Source organism: Giraffa tippelskirchi, chromosome 13 (genome assembly GCF_054371585.1).
Source record: "Giraffa tippelskirchi isolate mGirTip1 chromosome 13, T2T-mGirTip1v1.2.pri, whole genome shotgun sequence".
NCBI lineage: Eukaryota > Metazoa > Chordata > Mammalia > Artiodactyla > Giraffidae > Giraffa > Giraffa tippelskirchi.
The window spans coordinates 83,192,344-83,207,225 of NC_137287.1; the positions used below are offsets into that span (position 1 = coordinate 83,192,344).

At 46.3% G+C, this 14,882-nt stretch overlaps 1 protein-coding gene and 1 non-coding gene across 2 annotated transcripts in view; both read left to right on the forward strand.

The window, feature by feature from the left end:
- CFAP61 (cilia and flagella associated protein 61) overlaps positions 1–12,360 on the forward strand; it is a 252,305-nt gene extending 239,945 nt beyond the window's left edge. Inside the window, exons 27-28 of the mRNA XM_081558711.1 lie at positions 7,058–7,148; positions 11,907–12,360. Coding sequence (XP_081414837.1) covers positions 7,058–7,148; positions 11,907–12,107 — 292 coding nt within the window. The 3' untranslated portion in view covers positions 12,108–12,360. The remainder of the gene's footprint in view (positions 1–7,057; positions 7,149–11,906) is intronic.
- TRNAC-ACA (transfer RNA cysteine (anticodon ACA)) lies at positions 11,244–11,315 on the forward strand. The gene has a single exon. It is a non-coding gene; the product is annotated as a tRNA-Cys (tRNA).
- Positions 12,361–14,882: the final 2,522 nt, after the last annotated feature.

Consider the following 14,882-nt stretch of genomic DNA (forward strand, 5'->3'; position numbering starts at 1 on the left):
AAAGCCTTTGACTGTGTGGATCACAATAAACTGTGGAAAATTCTGAAAGAGATGGGAGTACCAGACCACCTGACCTGTCTCTTGAAAAACCTGTATGCAGGTCAGGAAGCAACAGTTAGAACTAGACATGGAACAACAGACTGGTTCCAAATAGGAAAAGGAGTATGTCAAGGCTGTATATTGTCACCCTGCTTATTTAACTTATATGCAGAGTACATCATGAGAAACGCTGGGCTGGAAGAAACACAAGCTGGAATCAAGATTGCCGGGGGAAATATCAATAACCTCAGATATGCAGATGACACCACCTTTATGGCAGAAAGTGAGGAAGAACTAAAAAGCCTCTTGATGAAAGTGAGAGAGGAGAATGAAAAAGTTGGCTTAAAACTCAGCATTCAGAAAACTAAGATCATGGCATCTGGTCCCATCACTTCATGGGAAATAGATGGGGAAACAGTGGAAACAGTGTCAGAGTTTATTTTGGGGGGCTCCAAAATCACTGCAGATGGTGACTGCAGCCATGAAATTAAAAGACGCTTACTCCTTGGAAGGCAAGTTATGACCAACCTGGATAGCATATTAAAAAGCAGAGACATTACTTTGCCAACAAAGGTCCATCTAGTCAAAGCTATGGTTTTTCCAGTATTCATGTATGGATGCGAGAGTTGGACTATGAAGAAAGCTGAGCGCTTAAGAATTGATGCTTTTGAACTGTGGTGTTGGAGAAGACTCTTGAGAATCCCTTGGACTGCAAAGAGATCCAAGCAGTCCATCCTAAAGGAGATAAGCCCTGGGTGTTCATTGGAAGGACTGATGTTGAAGCTGAAACTCCAATACTTTGGCCACCTCATGTGAAGAGTTGACTCACTGGAAAAGACCCTGATGCTGGGAAGGATTGGGGGCAGGAGGAGAAGGGGACGACAGAGGATGAGATGGCTGGAGGGCATCGCCGACTCGATGGACATGAGTTTGGGTAAACTCCGGGAATTGGTGATGGACAGGGAGGCCTGGCGTGCTGCGATTCATGGGGTCGCAAAGAGTCAGACACGACTGAGCGACTGAACTGAACTCATTAAAAAAAAAAAAAAGATCTTGGAGAGAGAAGTGTATTTCTTCTCTGCCCGTTCCCTCCCTTTTCACACTGGTGTGTATTTTGGCATTTCCAGGTGGGCCTTGCTGTTCTGCAACTCTCCTTCCCTACTACTGGTAAAGGGCCCTGGCCTTGGCGCTGAGTCCGCTGAGTCCGTCTTTCCCCTTGCCAGTGGCGGGGCTGGTTACCAGGTCCCCACCCCATTGATGTGACTGTGTCGATCCATGAGGTTGAATGACCAGATGAGGTTGAGCTCTGGAGAAGTCTGATCAATTCCTTAATGATTGGACCACATCGACCAGAATGGTTAATTCAGTTCCACGGGTTGACCTTTCCTGGGCCTTCTGGGAAAAGTGGATCATTTGCAAAAGTGATGGAGAATTTAAGTCTCCCACCAGTAAACCAGGACAACCATTTGCAAAATGAACAGAGACTATCATGTCTTCTGTTTGGGCCCTGGAAAATTTGTGTAAGCTTTTTTTTCACAGATGTTTAAAAATGCATTTAGTGATGTGGCAACCCCAATGTGCATAGCCACTTAGAAGCTGTGGTATAGCCCTGCTCTTACCCAGCTGTGTCTTCTGAAGACTTTGAGGCCACCAACTATGAAGGTGACTCAGTGGTCCTGTTAGTCTTCCCTTTTTGATTGTAAATTGGGAAAGAAGTTGCTATATTTTATTTCTTTTAATTTTAAAAATTGTTTCTTTTATTTGGCTGCACCGGCTCTTAGTTGAAGCATGTGAGATTGTTAACTTGTGGCATGTGGCATCTAGTTCCCTGACCAGCGATCAAACCTGGGCCCTCTGCATTGGGAGCTTGGAGTCTTAACAAGTGGGCCATCAGGGAAGTCCCTCTATTTTTTTTAAATTCACGTTGTTCATGGAAGTATACATTTCCCCAAAGCCTAGCACTAATGCCAATCACCCATAGCTCTTGGGGTCATTAATGCAGACAGCCACCCCCACTCCCGCCAGCCTTGGCAAGGATTCCAGAAGCCCCTCTCCTTTCTACAGAGAAGGAAAGAAACTGAAGCACAAAAGTCATTCAGTTGGGGAGGAAAACTAGATTTACAAGTTCATAAAATAAAACTTCTTTCTAACCTCCTGATATCAAAAGGAGATGATCTTCGTTTGACTCAATGTCCTCATCCTTTGAGGTTAAATTCAAAGTTTTTCTCATTTTTAGAGCGAAGGCTGCTGCCATGTTTCTAGGCTGGTTTTGAGGACTCCACAGGGGTCTGTGCCACTCTAAACCTCCCCTCTCACCCACTCTAAATTCCCCTCTCGCCCACCCTAAACAGGGCCCCTGCATTACTGCAGAAGCGCTCCACAGAGGGGGTGAGAGGAGAAGCAGCCCCAGGTGTCCTCACCTCCCTCTCAGTCCCCCCGAGGGCCAGCCTGTGCTGGACACCATGGGGACACACTGCCCCCCTTGCATTAGAGGTCAAGACACACCCTGGGCCACTTTGCTGCACCGTCAGGAGTGCTCCATGCACTGAAGTGGGTGGAAACCTCAAGCCCTGAGTCAGCTCCACAGAGGAGGTCTATGTGGACTTGAGCGTGGATGGCACCGGAGGAGGTGAAGACATGGATATGGGTCCTTGGGGCTGCCCACAGGCAGGAGGGGCAGGGTGGGAGGTGTCTGGAGGGAGCCTGAGACCCTCCCCACGGGGAGAAGACAGCAGACAGAACAGCCGGCAGTGTGAGCGCAGCTTTGGAGCTGGGAGAAGTCTGAACTGGACTGGCCCCCCAGGAGGTGCCCTGACTCTGCCACCTCCGGTCAGCAGCCCCCAGCCCACAGTTGCGGCCCCCACCCTGGGCAGAGGGAGGACTCCGGTTGGGAAAGGCAGTGGGTTGTGGCTTTTCCAGAACTCCAGTTCCCCTGTGACTGTGACTGGTGCCGCCTGCCACGACAGTTAAGACAATGTGCCCACAGGCTCCGTGGTGATGCCCAGCTCACCGGTGTGGGCGCTAGCACTTTGTCACCTCCTTGTAAGTGGCACCACTGAAGCTGCAGTCAAACTGAGAAGGAGCTGTTGATGACAGCTGGTTGGTTTAGTTTTAAACTAGACGAACTCTGGGATCACGGGCAGCCAACAGCTGGTTGCAGAGATTATCACCTTCTAGACAAGATCCTGGAGAAGGCAATGGCACCCCACTCCAGTACTCTTGCCTGGAAAATCCCATGGATGGAGGAGCCTGGTAGTCTGCAGTCCATGGGGTCGCTAAGAGTCGGACACGACTGAGTGACTTCACTTTCACTTTTCCCTTTCATGCACTGGAGAAGGAAATGGCAACCCACTCCAGTATTCTTGCCTGGAGAATCCCAGGGACGGCGGAGCCTGGCGGGCTGCCGTCTATGGGGTCGCACAGAGTCGGACACGACTGAAGCGACTTAGCAGACAAGATCCTCAAGTGCTTGACCCCAGGAGACAGTGGTGCGAGACTGAAAGGACTGCGACTTCCGGTCTCCTGAGTCACTTGGTTTGCAAACCGCTGGCCGGGCTGTCAGGAGGATGTCGGTCATTGAATTGCCAGGTGCCACTGCTGCTGGAGGCCGTCTGAGGGGCCATGAGCTCCAAAGCAGCAGCAGGAAACCTGCAGGAACCTTGGCTTCCTCTTCCACCCGAGTCTCCGCACAGACCGGCTTGATCCCTTTCAGAGGGTTAAGATTCCCCAGGCCTCTGTGCTCAGCCTCACGGATGGAGGTGATGGAGATGTGGGTGTTAGATGATGGGCCCCCAGGTGGGGTGGGGGGCTGCATTCATTCTAAGAGAAGTGAGTTTCCCCAGAGTCCACTCTTGGATGCAAATGACAGAGTCCAAGGGGTAAAGCAGAGGCTGGGGCGGTGAGGGTGCTGAATGGGGACGCACCTGAGCGGCACCTGGGCAATTGGAATAGAGCTGTGCTGATACCAGGAAGGTAGCTTCTTCTGTGCAGCAGAAGGCTGTGGCTGCAAACCCCAAAACCAAGTGGTTAGGAACTCTGATGCTGCCATGGAAACACGTATGGGGTGAGGAGGGGGCATCTCAGCTATGCGGGAAAAGTGGCAACAAACTTAAAAGCACCCATTTGATTCTAACCCAGGCACTTCAGGGGCTTCCCTGATGGCTTAGTGGTAAAGAACCCACCTGCCAATACAGGAGACATAAGAGACCCGGGTTCGATTCCGGGGTCAGAAAGAGCCCCCGGAGGTGAGCATGGCGACCCACTCCAGTATTCTTGCCTGGGGAACCCCATGGACAGAGGATCCTGGTGGATTACAGTCCATGGGGGTCACAGAGTCAGACAACTGAAATGACTTAGCACGTACGCATAGTAGTTTTGAGATTTGTGAATCTAGTATTACCTGAAGCTTTTCTAGAAGCTGCTGAGACCTAAGAGGGAGGGACCATCCTGGCAAAGCTGTGCTTGAGTGTAAGCACTTGGGCATCACTGATGCTTTGGTCCATGAAGCAACCGTCTGAGATGTGTCAAAGCATCACCCGGCTGAGCTGATACCTGCCCAGGTGGCCAGTTCCGCATCAGTGCCTTTGCTCCAGGAATCAGACGGGTGTTAGATGTTGGCCTGAGTTTGTGGGGGCCCAGAACTCCAGGCAGAACCTCCATCAACTCCATTCATTCAGGATTCAGCAGCCTTGAGTCACTCACAGCACTGACAGGTTTTCACGAGCGTCCTCTGGAACCCCCGGCCCTCCCTCTGCACCCCAGGGCTCAGGCTGACGGCCCTTTGAGCCTGGGCTCACCCACAGCTCTCCCCCTGTCTCTGTGAGGCTCGCTCCTTTGCACGACTGCCCATCTTGGGACACTTGGCAGAGTTTTGCCACCTACTTATTGAGCAGAACTTTATATTAATGAAAGACCCATCAGGGCCAGGCAGTGTGGGATGTATGCCGTGCCATGTGCAATTTGCACTTGTGTGCTAAGTTGCTTCAGTCATGTCAGACTCTGTGTGACCAGCTTGCCAGGCTCTTCTGTCTGTGGGATTCTCTTGGCAAGAGTACTGCAGTGGGTTGCTGTGCCATCCTCCAGGAGATCTTCCTGACTCAGGGATCAAACCTGCATCTCTTATGTCTAACCTGCATTGGCAGGTGGGTTCTTAACCACTAGGGCTGCATTCATTGTTCCTTCCTTTGTTACGTGAACATCTGTGGGACGCCTGTTGCACACAGGTACTGAGCTAGATGGCCATGGATCGATTACATAGCACATCTGAGTGGACCTCTGCCTCCAGGAGCATCCTTCCTGCCCATCACCTTCCTAAGCTCAGCTCCTGCCCCATCCCACTCTGCTTATCTCCACCCACCTCCTTGAGGGCTGAGCACACTCCTGCCTCCTGGCCTTTGCACCTGCTGTTCCCGGAAAGTTCTGTCCCCTGAGTCCCAGGTGGCTCACTCTCTGTCCCTCGGGCTTTGCTGGCTAAGTCACTGTCTTAGGAGCGAGCCTTGCTCTGATGTCTCCCATCCTTGCTTGATTTATGTTTCCTCCTAAGCAGTTCTCCCTCACATGTTGAACATGGACCTATTTATAGGTTGGATATAAGCTCCTCAGCGGCAGGGATGTTTGTATGTATTGGTCTCTGCTGTTTCCCGAGTACCCAGAACAGTGCTGGGCACAGAATGGGCATGGAGTCAATATTAGTGGAATTAATAGTTGGATGAATATATGACCTGAACAACAAAATAGGTGGTTTAGCATGAAATTAGGTCATATTCTGGACAAGCAAACAGGTGATAGGTACCAAGCAGTGTAGCTGAGAGCCAGGCTGGTCCTACACGGGCGTGACACTGCCCTGGCCCTTTAATGCCTTGGTATCCCTGGGCTCATTATCTCCTTCCCAAGAATTAACATCAAGTTGCAGATAACAGGGACTTCCCTGGTGGTTCCGTGGTTTAAAATCCACCTTGCAATGCAGAGGGTGCAGGTGCAATCCATGGTTGGGGAACTAAGATCCCACATGCTGCGGGGCAAACTCAACTAGAGAGTGAGAGTCTGTGTGCTGCAACAAAGATCTTGCATGACACAACGCAGCCCTCGAGTGTTGCAACGCAGCTCTCCCATGCAGCAGCCAAGTCCCAATGCAGCCAAATAAACATTTTTTTTAAAGTATCAGAAAAAAACAGAAGGTGCTTATCTGCACATTGGCACCAGTTTCTCTTCCCCTGGGCACACACCTGACGTCCACTAACTGTCCCAAGAACGCCAAACTCACATCCAGGGGAGCCCAGGTCACCCCAGTGGGCCTGACCCTGCAGACGTTTCCTGTTCCGAGTCACTGAGCATGAAGAGGAAGTAAGAGTTCAAATACCAGTAGAGGTTCTTGGTTCTTCCAAGAATGCAGCAAACCTGCGACAATCCCCTATGAATAAAGGATGGCCATGCTGTCCCCCAAGCAAGAAAGCATTTGTTCAGATAGTTTTTCAGGGCCAAGTTAGCAAAGAGGGCTGCCTGCGGAACCACTCTCAGAAGAGAGATTCAATTAGGTGTCTGTTCAGTTGCACGAAGGCCATGTCGCAACACCGAGGTGGCCTGTTTTTCTTGTCATTATTAATCCAGAAACCTTAATGATGAACAACATTTGTGTTATTGTCTCCCCAAATTTAATTTGTTTATGCAGCAGTTCAGTTAATCCTGCAATCTGTTTTTCTCAAACGGGGGCAGATAATGGAGACACCGTTCTTTACAAGTCTTCAGGCTTTTAAATTCTGATAAAATCAGGATTCTTCACTGGGTCTTGCCCCAGCTCTGAATTAAACCACTTTAAATGTAATTATGGAAGCCGGCCTTACATCAGGGACATCCATTTACAAAATTGATTGGCCATGCTGTTCCGCGAGGCATTTCGTGAGCAAACGATTACAAAAGAGCCAGAACTGTAATTTATAAAGGCAAAAAAGAGCAGGTAAATACTTTATTAGTGGTAATGAGAGGGTTTCCAACTAACTGAACCTTTTTCTTCCTTCGCCAGCTACTTCACGGAGCCGTGGTGCATGGCCCTCTTTCATGATCGTTTTATTGATCTCCGGAAAGCGTTACACCAAATCTTATCCTCCAAGGAGGTAAGCGTGATTAATGGATATGTGAGTTATTCCTTGAAAATTAGGAGTTACAAGCTGTTGATCATTTAGACTTTTCCCTACATTCTCACTTTATGGTTTCACTTTGAAAACCAACTGTCCTTCACTTAAACAAACTATGAAATCGGTAAACATAGATGGTGATATTTCAGGGCAAGTGGGTTATTCAAATCTCTTATGCGAGGCAGATTTCTTTTCCTCTTTTACAAGTACCTGTACTTTCATTATCAGCTGACAGTGAGGGCTGAAAGCAGGTAGTAGGCTGTACCTCCTGGCCCTCGAGCATGAAGTCTACATTCATATGGTTTCTGTCCACATCTGCCAGTTGACTGTTAACCATTTGTGTGCACATGTTCTAAAGGTGTCAAGGGAAGTCAACAGGTGTCCAGACATACTCCTCTTATTTTTTATTTACTTACTTAGTTTTTTGCAAATGTTGATGTCTTTTTTTAAAATTCACTTTGGCCATGTTGTGTGGCATATGGGATCTTAGTTCCCTGACCAAGGATCAAACACATGGGCTTTGCAGTGGAAGCAGAGAATCTTAACCACTGGAGAGTCAAGGAAGTCCCTAAACACGCTCCTTTTAAAACTGAAACTTCTTTCTCCAAGCAATTCAGGATTAACTGAAAGTGAGGCTGCACACTGACTTGAGTCTTGCATAAGAGTCTGTACTTGGCAAGAAATTTGACTCTGTCATGTAAATAGTAAAATATTTATGAAACTTAATTTTTTTTTCAACACCGGTAGTCCTTACCAGAGTTGTGGGGAATTTACAAATTCGGTCAAGTATCCATTCTAGATGCTTTGTTGGTTTACTCAGACGAGGGCTGGGGCTTGGCTGAGTGGTCTGACTGTCTAAATGAGTAGGTGCTGTGTCTCTGTGTCACCTCCTCGTGGGTCCCCAGGGTGTAGGCTGCCAATGCAGGAGACAGTAGTTCTATCCCTGGGTCTGGAAGACTCTCCCTGGAGAAGGAAATGGCAACCCACTCCAGTATTCTTGCCTGGAAAATCCCATGGACAGAGGAGCCTGGTGGGCAACAGTCCATGGGGTCGCAAAAGAGTCGGACATGACTTAGCGACTAAACAACAAAAACTGAAATGAGGAAAGAATCTGAAAAAGAATATATATATATATCAAACTGATTCACTTTGCTGTACACTTGAAACTAACACAACATTGTAAATCAACTATACTCCAATATAAAGTAAACATTTTAAACACCAAAGTGCCAAGTTTAAAGGTTTAAAAAAATTGTTAAGATAGGACTACTATGCAAAGCAACCTACAGATTCTGTACAGGCCTATAAAAATCCCCATTATTTTTTTTAAAAAGTGGAAAAGCCAATCCTAAAGTTCATATGGAAATGCAAAAGACTCCAAATTATTAAAACAATTTGAGAAACTTTTAAAAAGTTGACGGACACACTTTGCAATTTCAAAACTTAATACAAATCAGTGGTAACCAAGACAGTATGGTACTTATATAAGAATAGACATAGAGATCAATGGAGTAAAATTAAGAGCCAAAGTAAACCCATTTACATGAAAAGATGTTAACATCGTTAATCATTAGGGAAATGCAAAAACCAGGGCCACAATGAGATATCACTTTACACCTACTAGGATGGCTACAGTTTAAAAAAAAAAAGGAAATAATGAGTGTTGGCAAGGATGTGGAAAAATTGAAACTCTCACACATTGCTAGTGGGAATGTAAAAATATTATGCAATTGCTATGAAAAAACGGTTTGATAGCTCCTAAAAACTTATAAACAGAATTACTATATGACCTAGCCATTGCACTCCTAGGTATATACCCCCAAAGAACTGAAAATCAGTATTCAAACGAATACTTGTATATGAGTGTTCAAGGCATCACTATTCAGAATTACAAGATGGAAGAAAGAACCCATATGTCCATCACGGGACCTGTGGATAAACAAACTTGGTCTCTCCACACGACGGAACGTACTCTGCCATAAAAGAAATGAAGTGCTGATACATTCTAGAAAGTGAATAAACCTCAAAACACTGAGTTAACTGAAAGGAGCCAGACACAAGAGGTCATGTGTTGTCTGGAGGGGGTGGCACTGTGAGGTGAGCTGCTCACAGATGAACATGTTGGGGGCAGGTAGGTAGTCACCCTGAGAAAGGGCACACAGGAAAGGCAAATGCACAAAAAATGAATTTACAATGTGAGCAGTATTTGTCTTCCATAAATTTGAGAGTTCCATTTTGTGACTTTACACCATTATCCCAATGTTGGGCTTCCCTGGTGGCTCAGCTGGTAAAGAATCCACCTGCAATCTCCCTGGTTCGATTCCTGGGTTGGGAAGATCTGCTGGAGAAGGAATAGGCTACCCACTCCAGTATTCTTGGGCTTCCCTGGTGGCTCAGCTGGTAAAGAATCTGCCTGCATTGCAAGGAGACACTGGTTCGATACCTGGGTTGGGAAGATGCCCTGGAGAAGGGAAAGGCTACCCACTCCAGTATTCTGGCCTGGAGAATTCCATGGACTATATAGTCCATGGGGTCTCAAAGAGTCAGACACGACTGAGCAACTTTCACTTGACTTCACTTTTTCACCCCAAAGTTAGAACAGTGTCCTACAACATGAGCCCCAAGTCTCCTCTATTTTTTGTATATTTGTTATATTTGATACAATCTATCTGGAAAATTAAGGAAGAAAGAGCCAACCTCAGCTCTACGTGCTCGGGCACTCAAATGTCTTGACACCTCTAATATTTACTTCTGGGCATCACTTGCCATTCTTTCTCTCTCCCATCTTTGTTGATCTGATTTGGGGTCCTGGCCTCCCACAGATGGTTCTTCCAAGTGATATGTGTATAATCCCCACACCTGGCAGTGTCTCACTTTTATAACTAAGTGATAATTACTGTATGTCTCCATATAGTTTGAATCTATTTTTCTACCTATAAGTTCTTACTATTAATAAGTTAATGATCCAGCAGAACTCTGCAAGTTATCCACTTTTTTTTTTTTGCTGTTAAAAATAAAAAAGAATTATTGGAAATACATCATCAAAGTCCATCTTCTTTTAGGATAATTTTCAATTACTGGAGTGTTCAGAAAGCACACAGCTCAAATCTCAGTGAAGTGCTTTTTTTTTTTTTTTTTTGGCTTTACTGTGCACACAGTATGTGGGAGCTTAGTTCCCCCATCAGGGATTGAACCCATGCCCCCTGCATTGGAAGCCCTGAGTCTTAACCACTGGATTGCCAGAGAAGTCCCTTTTAAAGTTATTTTTATTTTATGAATGAAGTGCTTTATTCAACAATCTTCCTATAGATGGGCAGATAGGTGATGAAGCAAGTATGGTAACCATAGAAACCAGATAGTATGTATCCAAGTGCCAAGTGCATCACTCTGTCAACTTGTCTCTATGTCTGAATCCTTTTATAATAAAATGTTGGAAAAATCTCTACTATGTTATAAATATGCACAGTGTGTGATTCTCAACTGCAAATAACTTTATTCTCTCTGAGCCCCACACCTGTAAAGATAGCAATGAAATTTGTGCCTTTACTAAGAATTTAGTATAGGTTTTAAAAATCCCATTGCTTGGGGACTATAACCAAGTAAAGTAAACCATCTAGGAGTTTACAACTAAAAATGTTTAATCACCACCTTTCTTATTTTTAAAACAAGCCTAATCTACAGATCATTTTTATCTGAAAATTAAGAGCTTAAAATTACTATGCTTGCTGAACTCTTAAGACATTACGGTATGCGAACTAAGCCAGTCACAAAAAGAGAACTAGTGTTTGATTCCATTTACATGAGATGCCTAAAGTCAAATCATAGAGAAAGCAGAAGGGTGGGGACTTCCTTGGTGGTCCACTGGCTAAGACTCCACGTTCACAATATAGGGGGCCTGGGTTTGATCCCTGGTCAGGGATCTAGATCCCACATGCTGCAACTAAGAGTTTGCATGCCTCAACAAAAGACCTTGGGATGGGCAGTAAATGGTTAGTAATGACAATTTGGGAGAATGAGAAGGGAATGGCTACCCACTCTGGTAAACTAGAGCTAATTTGATTATTCTAATGGACTTCCCTGGTGGCTCAGATGGTAAAGCATCTGCCTACAATGCGGGAGACCCAGGTTCGATCCCTGGGTTGGGAAGATCCTCTGGAGAAGGAAATGGCAACCCACTCCAGTACTCTTGCCTGGAAAATCCCATGGATGGAGGAGCGTGGTAGGCTACAGTCCATGGGGTCGCAAAGAGTCGGACACGACTGAGCGACTTCACTTCACTTCACTTCAGGGTTTCCCAAGGTGGCGCTAGTGGTAAAAAAAAAAAAAAAACCCGCTTGCCAGTGCAGGAGCTATAGGAGACTCTGGTTCGATCCCTCACTCAAGAAGATCCCCTGGAGAAGGGCATGGCAACCCACTCCAGTATTCTTGCCTGGAGAATCCCATGGACAGAGGAGACTGGAGGGCTTCAGTCCATGGGGTCACACAGAGTCAGACACGACTGAAGCCACTTCACATGCACACACCAACGTGCCGAGATGGATGGTGCTGATGGCTACATGACGACATGAAGGTCCTTTTCACCTCTGAGTCAGACACTTAAAAATGAAGTGGTAAATTTTATGCTATGTGTGTTTTGCCACAGTTTAATTTTTTTTTTTTACCTAGAAAAAAACCCCCCAATATTGTGGCACTCAGCCCAAGTAATATCAGTATCTGCCGTCTCACTCTATTTTTCAGGACGAAAACCTTCCTTCTATGGAAGAGTTAGCCCGTCAGATCGAAGATGAGGAAATCAACCTGCCAGAGAAGCCCAGGAATTACCTCAAAAGAGTTTTCCAGGAAACGATCTACAGGCCTCTGGTGGAGAAGAGCATCCTTGACTACCTGCACTACAATCATTACCACCTGCCCATGTACGCGTGGCCGGGCATCATTTAGCTGCGGCCACCGCCTCCACGTGATCGTTTCCACGCGTGTCCTTCCGGGAAGTGCTCCATAGAAGCAGGAAACCTGGCTGGACCGCCGGCCACCGTCCTCTTCTGCGGCCACCAGATGCCTGTAGTTTCCTATCGTCCCAGTAGGTGGCGCACGGCGGGCTCTCTGGGGCACCGAGAGGCTTTACCCACACCAGGCTTGTTCCTGGCCAGAATAACCCAGTTTAGTAATAAAATTAGACCGTTAGTGTGCAAAACTTGTTTTGTTTTTTCAAAACCTTGGGCATGATTCTGTTTGATTTCCTGAAAAGCCCTGCCGCCCGTGCTGTTAGTCCTTTACGTGTTTACCTGGTCACGTGGGTGATAGAAAATCCTATACCCAGGACGGAAAATTAGGAATACAGACGCGGCGAAATTATCTCTATAATCCAACATCAGGACTGGTTGCATAGACAAGCTTACAGGGAGTTTTGAAACAAGGGGCCTGTTCTCACGGCCTGTATATTACATTTCTACTTCCTGTTTCAGATTAGGCGCATAAATGCACCGACAAAACTGGCAGATCAACCCAGATTCACACGCACGTTTTAGATTAGAAAAGGGTAGTGGGAAGTTAATCTGGGTCATTTCTTTTGACTGTCGGTACTGTTGCTTGGCACTGGGGCCCTCTGGTACCCCTCACCCGCAATGTGGGTCAGTAGCCTGCTTTCTGGTAAATAAAGCACATTAAATGCCTTCCAGAAAACACATGGATTCAGGAACAACAGGTAAGACTGATTTCGTTTATTTGGATATCTTTTAAAGCAGATAGTGTGACATCATTTGTGTTTGAATTTTTGACCAGCAGAGGTTAAAACTGGCTTTCAGTTTTCATTTTTTTTTTGTATGTATGTTAACATTTAGCAGAAGTTGGAGCAATTGTAATGGCTACACAGCTACTTGGAGGGTAAGTCATAGTTGGCATTACAGAATTATCCCCCATTGACAAACTAATACCTCTCAAAAAATAAAATGGTTCTGGAACACCAGACTCTGATTTTTCTAAAGCAGGCAAAAGCAAGCAACAAACTCCATTAATTCCTGCACAGATATGTTTTATACAAGCACAGGGGTTGTTCAGAGGGAGGGCCCAGAGCCCACCATATGGTATAAACTGTGCCATTCATATGGGGAACAGTCAATACTAGTCCCCTCTTCAAACTGCAAGCCCAACACACATGGAACCATGTTTCAGGACCTGTGAATGAGTTAGCTCAAGAAACTGTCTCTTTCCCCCCTTCTCCTTCCTCTGAGAGGCCCTGGTTCAAATTCATCAGCAAATGGAGTGGGTTTCTGTGACAGGCCCTGGGACCTTGGGTGTAGATGAACAGAACAACAGGGGATAACTAGTGATGATTTCTGTGACCAAGTACTACCGTTAAAAAGCTTCTAGTCACATAAAAGTGACCCTATACGACAGTGCCAACCTTAATGTCAAACCATGCATAAATTTTATGGTTAAGTTTTTCTCTGCTGCCTTTTAAAAAGTAATCTTGGGCCCCCATGAGTATCATGGCAGGTTTGAAAATATCTATAATATAACTTAGTCTACAAAGTGTATGGGATGAAATTACTAATCACTGACCTATATTCAGAGAGTAATTTCCTGAATCGAGGTAGGAATTTTAGCATATGTGTGCAGACAAGCATTTTATGACTAAGGAACAGCTTGTTTAAGAATAGGAGATGAACCCAAGACTTGTTGATCATAACGTGAAACTGACTGTCATAAGGATTTCAGAAGAATAAAGATATTTATTCTTCAATGACGATAAATCCTGGCAAAAGAAAGGGTTTCAGAAACACCAAGTATTTGGACTTCTCTAAATCTTTAGAATTCTCTAAATCTAAATCTAACCCTGGCAGAGCTTCCATAGAGACTGAATCTGAGAAGTCCCCATAAGGTTCAGATTGTGCTGCTCAGCGGGGAGTCTTGAGCTCTAAACCTACCCAATCTTGTAATTCTAGTTTTGGACAAAGAATATGGACAAGAAAACACCAAAGTTACGTTTCCTACGTTGTATTCTCCCCATATCACAACCATGCCTCACGATGCCATTAATAATTTCCTGATACCTGTCGGTTTCTACTAGCTCGGGTTCACCTCCTTCCCCAAAGTGGCTCCTGAGATACTACCCAAATATCCCAAGAAGGAGAGAGAAAAATAGAAGATGATGTGGGAGAGGAAAGGGAACCTTGTACAGAGGAGAAAATGTGAAGCCAGGCAATCAATATTTATCCTCAGAAGAAGGGTGTGTGTGTGTGCGTGTGTGCACGCGCGCCAGCACGGGTGCACCGGCTGAGTGTTAGCCAAGGAGCAGGGCGAGGGCCTCGAAAGTCGCCGTGTGCGAGGAGGAGCTGTTGATTGTTTTCTGGTTGAGAGAAGAGGTGATGATAAGGCTGGGATACAGTGCGCGCCGGGCCGGGCGGAGCGGCAGCTGTATGCTAATACTAGCAGAAACCAGCCTCCGCGTCCCCCATTAAAAGCAGGCGGCCAGGAGGCCACACATCACTGAACAAATAGGCTCTCTCTAGACAAATAAAATAACACACGTTGGCCTGCGGGGAGGGGTGGGAGGTGGAGAGCCAGAGGGGGTGAGGAGCGGGAGGAGAGGAAAGGAGGGGGAGAGAGGGGGGCACCGAAGAGAAGGGTGGACGAAGAGAAAGGGGAGGGGAGGCCGGGAGGGAGACCAGGAAGAGGAAGGAGAGGGACTGTCTGAGGGGGAGAGGGTCAGAGGTG